An 18,180-nucleotide genomic window follows, 5' to 3' on the forward strand; every position below is an offset into this window, starting at 1 on the left:
TGCATTTCTAATCTCTACATAGCTAGTTATAACTATCATGCTAACCTATTATAAATAAATTGTAAATTTTAGAATACTCTAAGTTAAACTATAGGAGAAAATCTCATAATTTTCTTGCAACAAAAAAAATATTTAATTTCTATTAATATATGAAGGAAAGATCATCTGGAGTTGTACATTTTTGTCCAAACATTTTTTAGTCTATTATCACAATATCTTATTTGACATGATATTAGAGTTTTAATTTTAACCATTGTCAATTCTTAAGCATTTTCATTAATGCTCTTATTTGATAGTGTTATTCATTTTTTTTTTCAAATTTTCGTGTCCATAATTTGTGATACTTTTTTCTTCTATCATTACGAAAATAATAATAGATAATGATAACTTAGAATCATTTCATGTTAATTTTCTTTGATAGAAAAAAATATGTCTAGGAGTTTCAGTTGAAGATATTTGTTAAAGGAAAATAATTATAGAATTATATTAGTGAAAATGTCTAACACTTGAAGACAGAAAAAACTAATTAAGTAAAAAAATAAAGAATGCATGAGTCATGATTTAGATACCTAACTCACTTGAATCGCATTTGGTTCTCAATATAACATAGCATAAAATGTGGAGTTATTTAGAAAAATTATATAATCAAGACAATACAACAAAGAGAGTTTAGCTCAATTATGAATTAGAGAACTTTTCACAAGAGAGGCTCTCAATTGAGGATAACTATTATGATTTTTAAAACTTATGGATAGATTGAATGCTCTTACACCATTGTTATTGATACCTTACAAGTTCTCTAATGTTAAAAAGGTCCATTAAATCAACATATATAAGAGACTAGTTATTGATGAAATTGTATTTTGAATGAGGGTGTTTATTCTAGTAGAATGAAACATGCTCTTGTATTGTTACTCAAGTAGCAATGAAACAAAATTAATAAGAATACTTGTGACTTATGTTAAAACAAGAAAATGTATATTAAGTAATTCTATAATTGTAAAAGATTTAAACTTATTGTAAAAAATTTGTCCACAAATTTTTTACAACTACTGCAAGCAACAAGTGCATCAAATCAACGTCTTATATTCAATAAAAAAAAATAGTGTTTATAATAATTTTATTAGTGCTTCCAATTATAGTTAAATACTTGTTACAATCTAAAGTGATACATACAAAAATTATCTTACTTCCAGAATAGTACAACAAATGATATTTTAAATTTCCTTCTTAATTGAATATGCTTTTTAAGACAAATCTTTTTTTTTTATCTTATCACCTATGTAAGTTATTGAAGATTTTCTTTTACTTACGTAAATTTAAATTTTCTTTTATACATTGGTATCTTTATATGTAAGTTTATATGTAGTATAAAATAAAACTCACACAAAAATAATATTTTTTTTATGAAACAAGTGTACCAATTTACACTTATTAAATCATGGGGATGAACCACTTACCTTAAACCATATTAACGTTTAAATTATTAGACAAAATATTATTCACTTTATTTGTTATCTTATATAAATTATTAAGATTTTATCCTATCTGTATAAATTTAATTTTTCTTTTATATATTGATATCTACATATAAATTTATTATTAATATATATATATATATATATATATATATATATATATATATATAATAGGAGTTAATAGAATGAATTTTTTTATGAAATCAAGTAAGGAAATTGATACTTAATTTAATTCGTGAGGAAGAATAATTTACCTAAAATCACAATGAAGACAATAACTTTAGGACAAAATTGTTTTTAAATTCATCTTTATAATAATAATTTTAATATAAATTAATAATTCAATAATTTTTTATATGAACAAAAAAATTTAAATTTTTTTTAGACATCACTATTAATTTTATTTATTTATTTTCTTCTCCCTTAAAACAATTGTTGAATTATTTTTTATCTAAGTAAATTTAAATGTTCTCTTATACATTGATTTCCATATGTAAATATTTTAATATAGAAAATATTTTAATATAAATTAATTAAATATTTTTATATATGAATAAAAAATTATTAAATTTTTTTTACACATAATTATTAATATTTATTTATTTTCTTCTCACTTAAAAAAATTATTGAATTATTTTTTATCTGAGTAAATTTAAATTTTATTTTATACATTAATATTCATATGTATATATTTTAATATAAAAACTATATTGCATACAAAATACAACTCACGGGGATTGACATTTTTTATATATAAAATGCAGTAGGAAAATTTATGAAAATGCTAGCTATGATTTATTGTAAAAATTAGTATTATTTTATAAATTTAGACAGAAAGCTCTTGATTTAAGTATTCAAGTTGTTTTCACACTTTAAGCATTTTTTATCACAATTCCAATATTTTATCTTTTTAACCTAATGAGCAGCTGAATTTTAAAAAAAATCTAAAAATTAATAATTATTCTTTAACTTTAACAATTTAACATTTTTATGATGAATAAATATAAACAAACATCGTTCCGTGCGAGTCACGGATCAACATAATAGTATTTCAACGTATATATGAGGGAATGGAACCTCACAAAAAAAAAAAAAAAAACGGAATGATAGTGTAATACCTATATATTTGAGGGAAGGAGAGTATAATTTAGTCTAAAAACCATGTAATGAGAAATAATTTTATAATCACATGAATGACACAGTATGAACTTTTTAATAGATATTACTTATCATACGTCATCTAAAACAAACACTTAATGGCAATTCCATTAATTAGTATAGTGATATGATTAAATTAATATTCTTCGTAATTGATATATTTAAAGAATTAAAAAAAATTATTTTACACAATTGATTAATGTTTATATAAAAATAAATAATTCAACAATTAATTTATTCTCGAAACACTATCTCATGTGTCAAGTACAAGATAGTGAGAATTAAAATTTCTCTTTAAAAAAATCTTAAAAGGACCTAAATATAGGTACTCTTGATAAACAGATTTAGTGCATGCATGTTTGTTTTGCTGTCCATAATCAAATCTTGCTCTTTTTAATGCAAAGATATTATACATTTTAATTTTTTTTCCTTACCTTCATCAAAGATTCAAAATTAAAGACTAAAATAGACGAAGTGTTTACCTCTCAACACAATACTTCTTTTCTTATATAAACTTTGGCGGTTCCTATCTTTGTTCTTGTAGATTAGCAAATGTCAAACATTAAATATAAGAAGTAGAAATGTATATTATCCAGTTTCAAAACAAAATAACATTACTTTAGACAATTGAATTCCAACTTTTGAGAAAATTAATGCACGAAGTGAAACAAAAGGAACTTGATATTCAAAAGCTAAATAAATTGCTTAAGTATGCATAAAAAGAACTTTGTTGGAAAAGATTATAGTCTCCAGATGTCAGCCAAAAACTGAAACAAATTCCACCTTCCCACAGAAAATCATCGTTTTGTTCCAACTCATTTAAATAAAAGAAAAAAAGAAAAATCCAAGGATCTACTCGACAGAGCATGTTTCTGTCTCTGCCTGTTCTCTTGTATGTTAATTTTTATTCATTTGTTTGGCCAAGAGTAATCCAACACTTGAGTAATCACGCACCCTACAGTACGATGATAAACAAAGATGAGACGCTGTTAAGTGATTGAGGCTATGAATTCAATCAAACACAAACAAAAATTGCTTAACTTAATGTCTCTAATCTTATGCTGCCAACTTTTTCTCACCCTTTAATGGGGTTGAATGTCATATGCATTCTTGTATTTTATCTATAATGTAAGTATAACTTACTAACCAAAGGGATACAGGTATCAAAATTGCCACATCCCATGCCAATCTAATAAGAAAGATGTGAATTTACTACATTTATCACATCCCATTCCTCCCTTCCAATCTTTCAAGAGGGAAAAATCTGCTAAGTTAATAATTTGCCCTGGAAGATGTTATGTTATGTAGGGCCCAAAAATATATTGGTCTGTCTCATCCTTCTAGGCAGGCCAAAATTCTGATAACACCTAATTTCACCTCCAAACCCTGCTGTCACAATTACCAAGCCCCATGCTGAAGGGTGTATTGATGAGGCACCATTGCAACCATCATATGATGAGTAATTGGAAGACGAAGATGCATTTGATGGAGTAGCTGCAGCAGATATACTAGCTGGATCACCATAGCTTGAAGCAAATGAATCACCTAATCCTGTGTGTGTCCTAGAAATTGCTTCAAGTTCTTCTTCTATAGGTTTGTAGTCACCGCTTTCTGTTGCATGGTTACTACTTTTATTAGGAAGGGGTGGCAACCTTCTCTTGCTGTTCCCAAATGAGTCTCCAATTCCAGATTCTGTGTGCGAAATCGCTGCAGGGTCATGTTCTGGGGAGCCTGGTGCACTTTCTGTGGTGTGGTTGTTGCTTTTCTTTGGAAGAGGTGGCAACATTCTCTTGCTGTTTGCTGCAGAGTCCTCTTGCGAACGTTTTGAGTTCTTTTTGGGGTTTTGCATTGGCACTGGTGGTGGATCACCCCTTATGGTACATGGCCAAGGTATTGCTACTGAAACATCTTTACATGGGAAGTGCTCGTGAGATTGGTTAACAATCAGATTCCTTGCTTTTCCAGAGCTCGGATTGCGAGTCTCTTCGTGCTTCCAGACATACACTTGTGAGTCTTCACTTGCACTAATGATGTACCTTCCACTTGTAGTAAATGAAGCTGCCATTTGGCTGCTTGCATTTCGAAATCCTGCTTTCACCAACATGTTAATAAGTTATGACATTACTCTACTGGTTATGTAGGCATAAACTCAAGTCGTTTTTGAAGTATTATTGGCAAATGATGCATCGGCATCATCATTACCTTTAAACTTTTGAACAACTTGGGATCCATCGACAATTCTTATCCTTGAATCAGCTGAAGTAACAAGCACTTCTGATGGATTATTTGGGGCAAACTGTGATTGTGAAGATGCAAAGCAAGTTATGTTTTATTCTTGACATAAAACAATCTTCAGTGGTATGAAATTGAAACCATAGAAGCTATCATTTTTAATATGGAGAGAAGAATTTACCTGGAAACCAGTAACCTTTTTCAGCTGAGATTTCTTTTTGTTTCGAAGCTCGATTGTGTCAGATTGAGTTAACTTGTAATCTGGTGACCAAATACAAATGAGAATTAAAAACACAGCAAGTAATTGAGGATGAGATATTCAAAACTAGACTAGTCGAGTAATTAACAGTACCTTCTATGCTGTAAGTTCGACAATTCCCTTTTTGTGTACCAACTAGAACACCCTACAATTAAAAGAAGAAAAAACCAAAATATCAAAGTGGGTATAGATTATTAAGTTTTATCAATAAAAAGGATGTGATAATCATTTAACCGATTTGTAACAACAAATCAGAGATGCACATAGTAGAAGAAATCAAGAAAATCATACCTGGCCATCAGGGGTGTAAGAAACAGCAGTAACCATTTCATGGATATCAATCCAATCCACAACGAGGCGTGCAGGGATGTTCCACATTCTGACCTTGGCATCAAGGGAGCCAGTAATGAAATAGTCTTCATCCATGGGGTTGAACTGCACGCAGGTCACTGCCATACCCAATCCCACAACAAATATCATAACACAGAACAACCCAATTAAGTAATGTGCCACATATCTCCCAAAAATATTAAGAAAAAAAAAAACAGAACAAAAGTTAAAACATATCACCATAGTCATTATGTGCAAAGAATTTCAAGCACGACTTAGTTTCCAAATCCCACAACCTCACTGTTTTATCCATGGAAGATGAGAGAAGTAACTGCAAGGGCAAATCCACATTAGAAAATAAAATCACCCTTTGTGTGCTTAGCTGAGAACATGTAAAATTGATCTCGAATGAAATTGAGTTAAAAATTAATTTTAAAATGAAGTGATTTATGTTTTAGATATTTTTATTTATTTCAAAAATAAATTCAGTAAAACTCAGAATACAATTTTTTCCACGCAAAAGCTACTTAAACTTTTTCAACTCAAATCAAATGATTCACAGAATCAAGTTGCATTGAGTGCGTTTAGTTTTACGGTGAGAATCATCAAAGTTGTTTCTAAGTTTCAAACTTGGTTTTAGTAAAACTTAAGGACTTAGATGTTTGGTTGTTTTGGATGAAATTTATTCTCTCAAAACCTTGTTTTAACTATAAAAAGTATTAAAAAAAAAGTTTTTGTGATAGGTTGAAAAATTTACACTGTATATTTACTTTGATTATAAAGAGTATTTAAAATTTGAAAATTAATTTTAATCAAATTCAATTCTATAAAGTTAATTTCATTAAAAAATAATTTTAAAAATATTCACCCAAATCAAAATCAATGAATTCACATTATTTGTCTAAAATCACATATTCAGCTTCTTTAATGAAAAAGTTTTCCCAGAAAACTTATTAAAAAATATTTTCAAAAAATTTCAGCAATATTATTTTTTAAAAAATAGATATTGAATATGAGAAACATTTCCCACCTAAAATTCTAAAAAAAAAAATCAAAATTTCTTCTCTACTAAATATCTCCTAATTAATTTTGGATTACTCAAGTAAAACCAAAACAATAACTGTATCCTTAACAATTACCTGAGATCTGGACCACGACAAATCCAAGACCTCGTCCAAATGCCCAGTGAAAGAACAATACGGCTTCTCGGATAGCGTAAACACAGTTTCCGGAACATGAACATACTCCGGAATAGCTCCAGCACCTCCTCTCCTGCTCCCATTCTTCCCTTTCGTCATCGACGAAAGCAACGACGGGTGAATAGGCGTCAAGTTCCCCTCCTCGGGCCTCAACGACATAACCTCCCACTCCTGCACCTCCCACACGTGTATTACCTTGTCCTCCCCCGCACTCGCCAAATACCTCCCATCCAAACTGAACTTTATCGTCCACACGCACCCCTCGTGCGCCTCAAACTCCTGGCATAGGTGCAGCGCCGATAGCTCCTTTTGCGACTTCCCACTCTGCCTCACGCGCACCCATCTGTTCTTCCCCTTCGGTTCCGCCGGTTCCGCCGCTTGCGGCGGAACCACCGCTTCGCGCTCACGCTCCCCGACGAATCCACTCGCCACACCTTTTATGTTCCTTAGCAAAGACGCACCTCGCCTCTTGCTTAACCTCAAACTCCTTGAAATGTAGGAGTTCGAAGAAAGCTTCTTCTCGCCACGTGCCACGTTGGCTCGTCTCATAACCTCTTTCACCACCGCAGAATGCCCCACCGTTTTCTCAAACTCCTCCATCGTTAACTGCTTCCCCGTCTGCAAATCACTCAGCCTGTTCCACGTGCCGTCTTCTCCGTATTCGTTTACTATAAACTCTTTTCCCGTGTCCAGGTTCTTTATTAAAAAAAACGCGCTAACGCCGGCCACTCCCATGACCGGCGTGATTACCTGGCGATTCACCCGTGCATCCACGTGCACAAGGGAATCGCCAGCAGCCGCATCTTTCACCACCACTCGGTTGTTCTCAACGCGGGCATGCCGGCGTTGAGCGACCTCTGTAACGGTTCTCGTCAACCGCTGCTTTGACACCTTTCCTATTATCTCCTCCTTCCTGGATTTCTCCATCGAAAAAGAGTCAATGTCGCCCTCGGACCGCGATCGGACAAGGACGAAAACCGGTGAGCTCGACGGTTTCTGCTTTTCAACACGAACGGCGATGGAATTGGCAGCGTATTTGTTGTTGTTATTATCGTTGTTGTTGTTGATGTCATTGTTGTTTTCAAATTTTTTTGTCATGGCGCGGGCGATGGCTTTGCTTGTGGCTTGGAGCAGCTCCTTGTTCTCGTCGAGGCCCATGCTACACAGCAACCTTCTTCGGCGTTCGGAGATGGATCCCGGCGCGGCCATCCAGATTTCGTAGTTTGGTTTTCCGGTGAAGTTTGCGGAGAAGTGTGAGGTTCGGGGCTTGATGGTGAGGGTGGAGGAGATGGTGGAGGCGAAGGAGAGGCGGCTGTCTTCGAAATTGCCGTCATCGTCGTCAGCGAGGTCCTGTGGCACGGCGGTGGAGAGGCGGTTGTAGGTCTCGAAGAAGTGGTCGTCGTCATCGTCGTCGCCGAGGCCATCCCAATTCATGGTCATCGTTTTCCGGCGCTCCATGGTGGCCATCGGCGAGACGTGAGCAGAGAGGAATGAGAGAAATGGAATGTAATAGTTTTGATTTTTTGTTATTTTTGTTACTGTTACTATTACTGTTATTACTAGTATTAGTGTTATTTCAAATAATTAATAGCAATTAATTAATTCTTTCAGTTACTATTATTTTATTTTTTGATAAATTGTTTTGTGTTTGAAGGTTTGGGAGTGGAGGAAAGTGGAAGGGAGGAAATCAAGGGAATACGGAGAGGTCCTTACCGTTATGGATTTTGGAGGCAAAGAAATGGTCAACGTATTTCCATTTGTGTAACCGTGCACATGCTTTGCTTCTTTTGTTGAGAATGTGTTGCGTGTTGCTATTTTTTTTTGCTTCTTCTGATTTATGCTGTGTAGGCATGTTTTGCTTTCCTTGTGAACGTGCTTTCATCGTAAAACTGGTTGCCACGTTTGTGAGTTTTATGCTTGGAAAGTGGTTGGTCAATTATTATTATTTTTTCTGTTAATTGTATTTTTTTTATTTCTTCGTTTCTTAAATTATGCTCTCTAAATTTGTCTTTTTCCCTACGTGGAGTGTGTTACACTTGCTTTTTATTCTCTCTTGTTGTCGCTATTAAAAGGACATTCTCGTGAGCATGTCTCCAGTACCAACAACAACGCCTTATCCCACTAGGTGGGGTCGGCTACATGGATCAACTTCCGTCATAATGTTCTATCAAGTATCATACTTCCATCCAAATCATTAAGTTCGAGATCCTTCTTGATAACCTCTCTTATAGTCTTTTTGGGTCTTCCTCTGCCTCGAATTGTTTGTCTTCTCTCCATCTGGTCTACTCTCCTCACTACAGAGTCTACCGGTCTTCTCTCTACATGCCCAAACCACTTAAGTCTATTTTCCATCATCTTCTCTACAATAGGCGCTACTCCAACTCTCTCTCTAATAGCTCCGTTTCTAATTTTATCCTGTCGAGTCTTACCACACATCCACCGCAACATCCTCATCTCCGCTACACCTACTTTAGTCTCATGTTGGCTCCAGTACCATTTTTTTAAAAATAAAAGAAAAAAATAACATGGGATAATATCAAGCAGTTAATCACTTCTATGCATTTTTACATTTGATTATCGCGAAACATGACAAAATTTGAATGATTGAAAAGCAATTTATATATGCAAGTAAGCTAGCAATATATATACGGTAGGATCATACGTACAAGTTGTTATAGTCGTTATAGTCGTATAATGTAAGAGGTAAGCAATTTAAGAGCTAGCAGTATAATGATTGAAATAAGTTGGCAAGAATTTTTTTCCTTAGCTTATTTCAGTCGTTATAGTCGTATCATATATGATATTATTCGTAACCAACTAACCATCACCTTCAACCCCTTCACTTTTCTAACTTTTCCAGATTTTTCTATTTGTCAATGCACCCTCTTCTAGCTTCCTATCCATTCTCTTCATTTATCCAAAGTTATTTTTATATAGATTAGGCCTTCATATAATGAAGGTCATTTTTTAGAAGAAAATATCACATTCAAGACAAGTTCTTCCGTAGTATATATGCATACAAGTTGAATTTCAGAGTTTAAGATATAGACATAGAAGCCTTAAGCTTAGGAGAAATTGTAAATGATAAAGCCTTAGTTAAGTAATCATGAAATGTATGATTGTTCGCCACTAAGCACTAGGGTTAGGATTAACTGACGTGTAATTATTGCGACTTAATTATATCTTGAGTTGTTAAATACTCGAAATGAAAATTTTTACTTTAACTCAGCAAAATTACTTTCAGTGAAAGATTCAAATTGTCTAGACAAAAGAAAAAATATATTTTTGATTGTTCAAGCAATACTTTAGTGTGTGTGTGTGTATATATATATATATATAAAATTTTAGGTGGGTATTTGTAAAATAAATTTTAGATAATTTTATGATATTAATTTTTCTAGGTAATGATATTAATTTTAATTAAAACAAATTTTAGTGAAATTATTTATGGGCATTCATAATGCAAAGTATGTCCTACTAATAAAATCATTTTCATAAGCATTTTTCCCATATGATTGAGGCTCAAAAATTTATATTAACAAGTTTGTAAACGACTGTTTGGTCTCACAAAAGCAACGGCAAAAACATACTCGAATGATAGAATCAAATTAATTAATTTTTTTTACAGAAATAGAACCCAAATCACATGGGCTCTAATCAAAATTTGATCAAACATAATATGTATAATGTTGAACACATATTTCTCTAAATTAATATACCCTTTTAATTAGTTAAAAGGAAATTCAACTTTTTGGGGTTTTTTAATATATTTTATCATTATGGGAAGGTTTTCTTCCCATTTCTACCTTTCTCTCTTCTTTTCCCAGCCATCTTCAACACCCTTCAGTTTTAATTTCTAACTTTTGCAGATTTTTCTATTTGTCAATGCACCCGCTTCTAGGTTCCTATCCATTCTCCAACACATCTCACCCCTTCAAATAAAATTGTTTAATGCGGATAATACGATAAACATCCTAAGACGTACTTTAATACGATAAACATCCTCCTATAAAAAATGAAAACAAATTAAGTTTTTTATTTAATTTCTTTAGAGAGAAAAATGAAAATGTAAAATACTACTATGAAATAGCTTTTAGATTATTTTAAAGTGACACTAAATAGGTGGCATGTAAATAAATTTATCATTTCATGTAAAAAATTTCTCTATCTCATTTTCTTTTTGTGGAGAGATATTTTTCTATTTAATTTTTTATCGGTTATGGACCGAAGTTTAGCCACAAAATATTTTGGTCTTGGTGCAACAAGTTTGTCTAGTAATCTAGCTAGTGGTGGTATGCAAATCGCATGCCACATAATAACTAATCTCTTGAATATGATAATTAGTTAACAATGATTATCTCTTCAAGAATCTTGCATCATCATCATCATTTAACTACATTTATGGATAATGATAAGTCGAGGAGGTCATAAATAAATACTTGAAATCAATCTACTAAGGTACACAATGATTCTATCCTTCACCTCTTAATTAACTTTAACATTAAAGTCCTTGTAGGTGAACTCCCTCCTCTAAAGCATGTGAGAAAATCTATATCAATTGTTGCTCGATCACTATTACAAAGGAGTTAAAATGAGTTCTTTTAAGATTTTGCTAAAATCAATTTTTTTTCTTACAAACTCAGATGCTTAATAATAAGTAAGAAAAGTAATATATAAATTGTATAGGTCTAAAAACACCATATGTCTAAAGAGACAACATTTTTTTTCACTTTTTCGTTTACTTCTTTGATGTAAACAAGGGGAAAAAAGTATATAAGTAGGTGTTAAGAGAATGTTTGTAAGAATATTTTTTAATAAGTGTAATTTAAATAATTATTTTGATTTATTTATCTTTTGGTAATTTACTTCCACAATGTAACATCATAATTAATTAATTCATATACATTTTGTTTCAATAATATATAATTTTAAACAATTCTTCCATGACTCCACATTACGGTAAACCTTTATTTTTCATGTTACCAAAACTATCTCAATTCATACGCAATTCAACAAGTCCGCATATCTTCCTACAATATTTGTCAGGAAAGATATAGATTAATTTTGGCTAAAGATAGATTTAAGTGAAAATATTTTTGTAAAATTTTTTTTAATCTTAGTTTGTTAAAATAATTTCAGAACTTTTTATTCTATTTGTTAAGTGCTGAACATTGTTTAAGAAAACAAAAGAAATTATTCATAAAAATTATCAAACAAAATTTATTTAATATATTTAATTTTCTTAATAATTAAAAATGATTTGATGATGCAAAATAAATAGGTTATTATGACAACAAAGGTTGATAAGGATCGGACTGTATCTTTCTAAGGAATTTGAATTTTATTGACATGTGATGATTTTATTAGATGATTTATAATTACCTTTCCAAACACACTCAGAATGTATTTGAATACAGAATTTTAACTGAGAAAACTAATTTATTAGGGAATTTAAATTTCAGTAATCTAAAATTTATTATTTGGATATTTTTTTTACGAAGAATTTAAATTTTTGGAATTTTAAAACAGAATTTTAAACAACTAAAAATGTGAAATTTCAATTTCTTTCTAAAAGGTGAGAAATTGAAAATTTCTTTTTTAAGATCATTCGCATATTTCCTTTATAACCTTCATCATCTCTTTTACCTGAAAGTTCTCGAGATCCCATTCTCGAACTCGCGACTCTTCCCTCACGCTGTTCTTCAAGAAACACCGTCTAAGTTCGTGGAGTATCGATCTGGTGTGGATGTAGGGGGACACGTAGAACTGCACCTACCAGTCACGAGAGTAGCCATCGTTATCCATCACGCAGCACACACGCAGCACAGGTGTTCGTCCGCGCGAAAGGCTTGAGTCATGCCTTGAGCCGTTGTCTGCATGTTGTAGTCAAGGTGTGATGGTGTACGTCGTCGTGTCTCGGTTCTCCCGCGACTTCCCATGCTGCATCAGTATTTTTCTCTTTGGAAGCACACCAACCATATATTATCTTCTCTTTGTATTTATTTTCTTTCACCCTCATAATTTTAATTTTTTTTTCCAAACACAAAATTTTAAAAATAAAAGAATTTCAATTAAATTATTTAAAATCCTTAAAATTTAAAATTCTTCTTCCAAAAAGACTCTCAATAAATCATGAATCTTATATATATTCTAACTTAGTAAGTTTTGAAAATCCAATTCACATGAACTTTCATTAAAAAATAAGTTATTATAAACATAAAATCGTTTGTAAGAATGAAAAAGCCAAGAAAGTACACATCTGCTGGAACTGACCGTACCAGAGAATGGCGAAGCTCGAGGACCTCCCCATCCCTAATCACGACACGCTGGAGGCAGTGTATGGTGAGCTGGAAGAAACACGGCGTCGTTTCGATGTTTTGTGGTCAAAGTTCGTGGACCTGTTCGGTGACAGTCCCGAGGTGATTGGTCGGTCACCGGGGAGAGTGAACTTGATCGGTGAGCATATCGACTAAGAGGGGTACTCCGTGTTGCCTATGGCCATTCGCCAAGATCCCTTGTGGCCCTCCGCAGAGTCCCCACCCAAAACATTCTCAGGATTGCTAACGTCAACCCTCACAAATATGCCACCCGCTGATCCCAAATAGGTTTGCCAAATTATTAGTAACGTTAAAAAATGTTTAATTTCTTCTATACATTGGTCAACATGCATGATGTGATTTTAGTGCTTTATATTTTTTTCTTCCCGTTTTTGTTTTGGTAAATTTTAAAGAAAAACGTTAACAAGTGTCTTAGCAGCATTAGTTAAATAATTAAGGAAAAGATTTTTAATTAAGAGACGCAAAATTGATTTTTCATGATTTTTTTTCTTCTCTAATTTAGTCGTTAATTTTTTTAACGAATATTCTTACAACAATGGTTAGCATTGAAGATTATCTTTGTTGTCATGTTAAATTGTTAATGATGTGCATATATTTAATTATGTCATATCATATATGATTATTGAGAGAAAAGAAAAACTTACTAAAACTAGTCTGCCATGTTTTCCGAGGTGATAGTTTACAACTGTAACATGATAACAAATAAATATACATAATTATTGATTTTTTATAATTAGATGCATATGAAACTATTATTACGTAATTAATATTTTTTAAAGAAAATTAAAACTTGTGAGAATTAAAAGTAATAAAAAAATTGGAGTATTAAAGTCAAATAAAGTTTATTAATTTTATAAAAAAAATAATATTATGTTTAAAAAGTTTGTCTTGTATGTTTTGATTAATTTTTACATGTTGTTCAGCTAACGAAAATGATACCTGAATTTTTATTTGTAAGCCAATAGCTTATCAAAATCATATATCTGTATCATCATCGATAGGATAATAATATTCCTGAAATTTCATTGCTTTTTCATTTAATTATCTCTATTTCGAACTATCTGTGACACTTGAAATTAATGTTTTGGAAACTTTGGTTTCTTCATTATTTAATTCAATTTTTATGTTTGTCTTTTAATGTGCTTCTTTTGTTAACAATGCAACAAGCTAAGTATCTACTGTTTTATGCAATAATTGATTTTAGCTTTGTCTATAGCCTGTTAATCATCTGAGATACAATCCCCTTTTGCATAAAGTGACAAATGACCACAGGGTTATTGGAATTTTGAATGCATTTTATTATTTCTTTAAATTATTTACATTTCATGTTCTTACATTCATATGCTGCTGACAGAAAGAAATTGCACAGCTTACGTGTGAATGTGAAAGATAGATTGGAACACAGTCTGGAGGAATGGATCAGGTTGTACACATCTTTCTTTGTACAAATATTCTATTTTAATATTAATGCAAATTTGTTCAAATGAAATGCCCAGACACGAATTTTCCTTCCAATCACTCTGATGATAGTTGCTTTATAAAGCTTTTTGCAAATTGGTATTACTGATTGACAAGCTATCTTTTGACTAACGGATAAAGTATAGCACTTTAGGTTAATGCATTTGTACTTTTACCGATATATTATTCAGAATAAAGCTATGATAAGATTGTACTTAAGATTCTGCTTTCTGTTTATGGTTTATTATCATAAGTATTTTAAAATATAAAACTATCACAAGTACAAAATATAGATTTAACATTGTACGATTAATATTGATTTTTAAAAAAATTGATGTTAAGAAAAGTACGATGACATTTTTGTAAATAAATTGAGTTAGTTAACATCAATTTTTTAAAAGATCGATGTTAACTACTTGATGTTAACATCAAATAGTTAATATCGGTCTTTTAAAAAATCGATGTTAACATTAACTGGTTAACATCGGTCTTTTAAAAAATCGATGTTAACCAGTTGATGTTAACATCGATTTTCTTTATAAAACCAATGTTGGGTTATAGATAAATTAAAACCCAGAAGGTTCTCCCCTCGCACGCTATCTCAGTCTCAGAAACAAAAGTATCTTTCTCCTTCACCGCGAAGACCTGTCACTGTGGTCTCCTCCACACCATCGTCGTAGCTGGGGTTCGTGATCGCCGTCGGGGTTCGTGACCACTGCGGTCTGTTGGAATTTGACTTCAACATTCAACATTAACACTAACACTGCAGTTTCTGTCAGGTAACTCCTTCTTTGCAATTTCTTGAAATGAGCTTTGTTAACTGTTAAGTTAAACCCTATATGGTTGTTTTCACCACCCTCATACTCCATAGTTAACCCTCATGCTTCAAACTACCTTACCTTAGGGTTTGTGCAAGTAAACTTCAAAGGATTGTAACTTTTGATAAGAATGTCCGTTTGAGGCCCATAATATGTCAAAATGTTTGAAATTGAAGGAGGAATCCCTTGATAAATGCCCAAAGGGAATTTGGTCAATCGATTTTTCCAAAAAAATGCCTCTAAGTAGGTGAAAAATAGGATTTAAGATTCAACCACCGATTTTTCCAAAAGTTTCAAGTTTTGTTATTCTATAATTACTGGCAATACTATTCCTTTAATTCAGCAAATTACCTCTCAGTTGAACTCAAAATTCTCTGCAGGTTATCATACAATATATTCCTGCCATTGACCAATGGGCATATGCTTTGACTAAACCCCTGTCTCCTACTAGGTTCAGTTTTTTGAGGACCAAACTCAATGTGATTGAGTTTGTTTCAAAGAGTCAACTGCACACTCACTTAATTATGACATTACCAAGTTAACCACAGACATTAAATCAGAAAGTCAACCATAGACATTAAGTTGTACATGCCAAGTTCTAATATTTATTTTCTCTTCTTTGGCTTTTGGTTGCTTCTCTGCGGCAGATTTAGTTGCAAGGCGTAGGGAGTACCTCTACCTTGGTGGTTTGCTTTCTTCTGGGCTGTCCATTCATCAATTGCACTCTTCAAGTTTGAGGTAATTGGCAATGCTGTTCTATTCTTTTAGTGTGACCGGTAAGCTATATTATTAATAGAAACATCATGTATTAGATATATTCTATTCTGGATAATAAGCAAGTAAATCCTAATGTTGAATGATCCCTTGGTCCAAATGACTACATAAATCAATATGAATTAGAGCAATATACTACTGACATAGTACATAAACAAGTCATATCAAAGATTTGGGCAAGTATGCGAGCGAGGAATTCTGATATGTATGGATTCCTCGAGCCACAGTCCATTTAGAGATCTGGGCAATCACAATTTGAATTGGAAAGTTACATCAAGAGTTGGATGCAGAGTTCAAAACGCGGTGTCTACCTTGGAGTCTACCTGAATGGGTAAGTCAAACACAACAACTGAATTTAAATAATCTATACTACTACAATAACCCATATTCGTCTCCACTGCAGCTAACACTGACAAATGGTCGTCAACAGTGCTTCGAAAGGACTTGATGATACTCTACAACCTAAATCCAAGGCTGCTGCTAGGTGGATTATTGTTAAGGTACATGATTTAAATAAAACTTCTACTTATATATATTGCTTATGTGTGTGTACACTAATTGTAGTTAATGTTTAATTAATATCCAAATTTCATTATGAATTTAGTGTAATAGACAAAAAGGAAGCATTGAGTGTGGCTATTACGTCATGCACTAGATGTCCATGATAATCTCAGGAACTTTCAGGAATAATTGGGAAATGGTAATTTTTCATTTCAAACAAAGTTGATTTTCTTATCATTGTTATTACATTATTAATTCATCTTTTATTTGATCATGTAGTATTTTAATGATGTTAGACCATTGGAAGCAGAGAGATTCAAGGCGCTTCGCATCCAGTGGGCACAATATTATCTAAAAGTTAGAAATCAAACATAGGATGTTAGGGAACTATGTAACTTTAGGTTACTTAATTAGTTTACCGTACTTTGCATTACATTTTTTTACAATTGTTGTTTCATTTTAACATTGAATAACCTTTGTTGATAGTTATTCATAGTTATCAATTGATTTTTTTTTACAATTAATAGTTTACTAGCTAGTTTTCTACTAAAACCTATTTGAAAGCAGAATACAAATCATATATGTTGTGTGGTCTGATTTTAAATTTACAGGTTAAATTTTGGTTGTTTTTTGTAAAAACAGAAAGAGTATTTAAAAAAAAATTCTTGAAAACAACATCGGTTATTTGTAAAAAACTGATGTTAACGTATGTTAACATCGGTTTTTCCAAAAAACCGATGTTAACTATCAACATTAACACATACGTTAACATCGGTTTTTCCAAAAAACCGATGTTAACTGTCAACATTAATACATTTTTTTGGGTGTAATTCTTATTATCAACATCGGTTATTTAAATAACTGATGTTGTAAATTTAACGTTAACATCGGTTTTTTAAAATCGATGTTTACGATAATACATTCAACATCGACACTTTCAACATCGGTTAAAAACCGATGTTGAAAGTTATAAATAATCAATGTTGAAAACATATTTTCTAATAGTGTATATAGAATATGAAATACTTTTTAGAACCAATCTTATGATAGCAACAGTTTGAGTTGGATTTTTGTTACTAAATGTTTCATTTCGTTAACTTCTATTCTGGTCATTGATAATTCCTTTTACATGGTCCTAAATTTGAAAATTATCGTAGGCTCAAAGTCACAGTTGAAGCATGTTACAGTACTATGCTTCCATCATGCTTATGATTACAAGGCTTACATGCTCTTATCTATGGAATAGTGTAAGATAAGCCTTCTAGGCCAATTGATGTTGCTCTTTGAACATCTGAACATGTGCATCAGGGGACTTGTATCATTTTCAAAATTTTTTCCATAAAAAAAATTACCAAACATACAACTAACCCAATATTTACGCAAACATAAATAAATATTATTCACAGTGTAAATTCGTACAACCCGAATTTACATTGTGATTTGTAATTTTTTAAAAAAAAACATGTTGAAAAATCGAGTTACCTCAATCCAAATTCTTAATGTGATTTTAATTTTTTTTATTTAAAAAATTAATTTTTTTAAAAGATTTTTTAAAAATATAAATAAAAGAAATTAATAAAATTAAAGAATATTATGATTTAATGTTTTAGTTACGATGTAGGTACTTAAATAAAT

At 31.7% G+C, this 18,180-nt stretch overlaps 1 protein-coding gene, 2 long non-coding RNA genes and 1 pseudogene across 3 annotated transcripts; 3 read left to right on the forward strand and 1 right to left on the reverse strand.

The window, feature by feature from the left end:
- Window positions 1–3,422: 3,422 nt before the first annotated feature.
- LOC114395839 (WD repeat-containing protein 44-like) lies at window positions 3,423–8,155 on the reverse strand. The gene is made up of 7 exons (XM_028357706.1): window positions 6,597–8,155; window positions 5,698–5,788; window positions 5,419–5,576; window positions 5,221–5,272; window positions 5,050–5,129; window positions 4,839–4,932; window positions 3,423–4,724 (listed from the first exon to the last, which is right to left on the reverse strand). The coding sequence occupies exons 1-7, from the start codon at window positions 8,121–8,123 to the stop codon at window positions 3,937–3,939; spliced, it is 2,790 nt and encodes a 929-aa protein (XP_028213507.1). The 5' UTR covers window positions 8,124–8,155; the 3' UTR covers window positions 3,423–3,936.
- Window positions 8,027–8,614, forward strand: LOC114395840. The gene is made up of 2 exons (XR_003663128.1): window positions 8,027–8,162; window positions 8,311–8,614. It is a non-coding gene; the product is annotated as an uncharacterized LOC114395840 (long non-coding RNA).
- Window positions 8,615–12,940: 4,326 nt separating this feature from the next.
- Window positions 12,941–18,180, forward strand: part of LOC114397265 — a 68,851-nt pseudogene continuing 63,611 nt past the window's right edge.
- Window positions 14,972–16,887, forward strand: LOC114394663. Its single transcript, XR_003662810.1, has 5 exons — window positions 14,972–15,231; window positions 15,918–16,375; window positions 16,448–16,544; window positions 16,649–16,744; window positions 16,825–16,887. It is a non-coding gene; the product is annotated as an uncharacterized LOC114394663 (long non-coding RNA).

Source organism: Glycine soja, chromosome 18 (genome assembly GCF_004193775.1).
Source record: "Glycine soja cultivar W05 chromosome 18, ASM419377v2, whole genome shotgun sequence".
NCBI classification, from domain to species: Eukaryota; Viridiplantae; Streptophyta; class Magnoliopsida; order Fabales; family Fabaceae; genus Glycine; species Glycine soja.

Bases quoted from the DNA above. Each gene is read 5' to 3' on its own strand.
- LOC114395839 (XM_028357706.1), bottom strand. From the start codon at position 8,123: ATGGCCACCATGGAGCGCCGGAAAACGATGACCATGAATTGGGATGGC. The intron at 5,577-5,697 runs GTGATATGTTTT...TGGGTATGGCAG, and splicing joins CTTTGCACATAATGACTATG to TGACCTGCGTGCAGTTCAAC. The intron at 5,130-5,220 runs GTACTGTTAATT...TTTGGTCACCAG, and splicing joins TCGAACTTACAGCATAGAAG to ATTACAAGTTAACTCAATCT.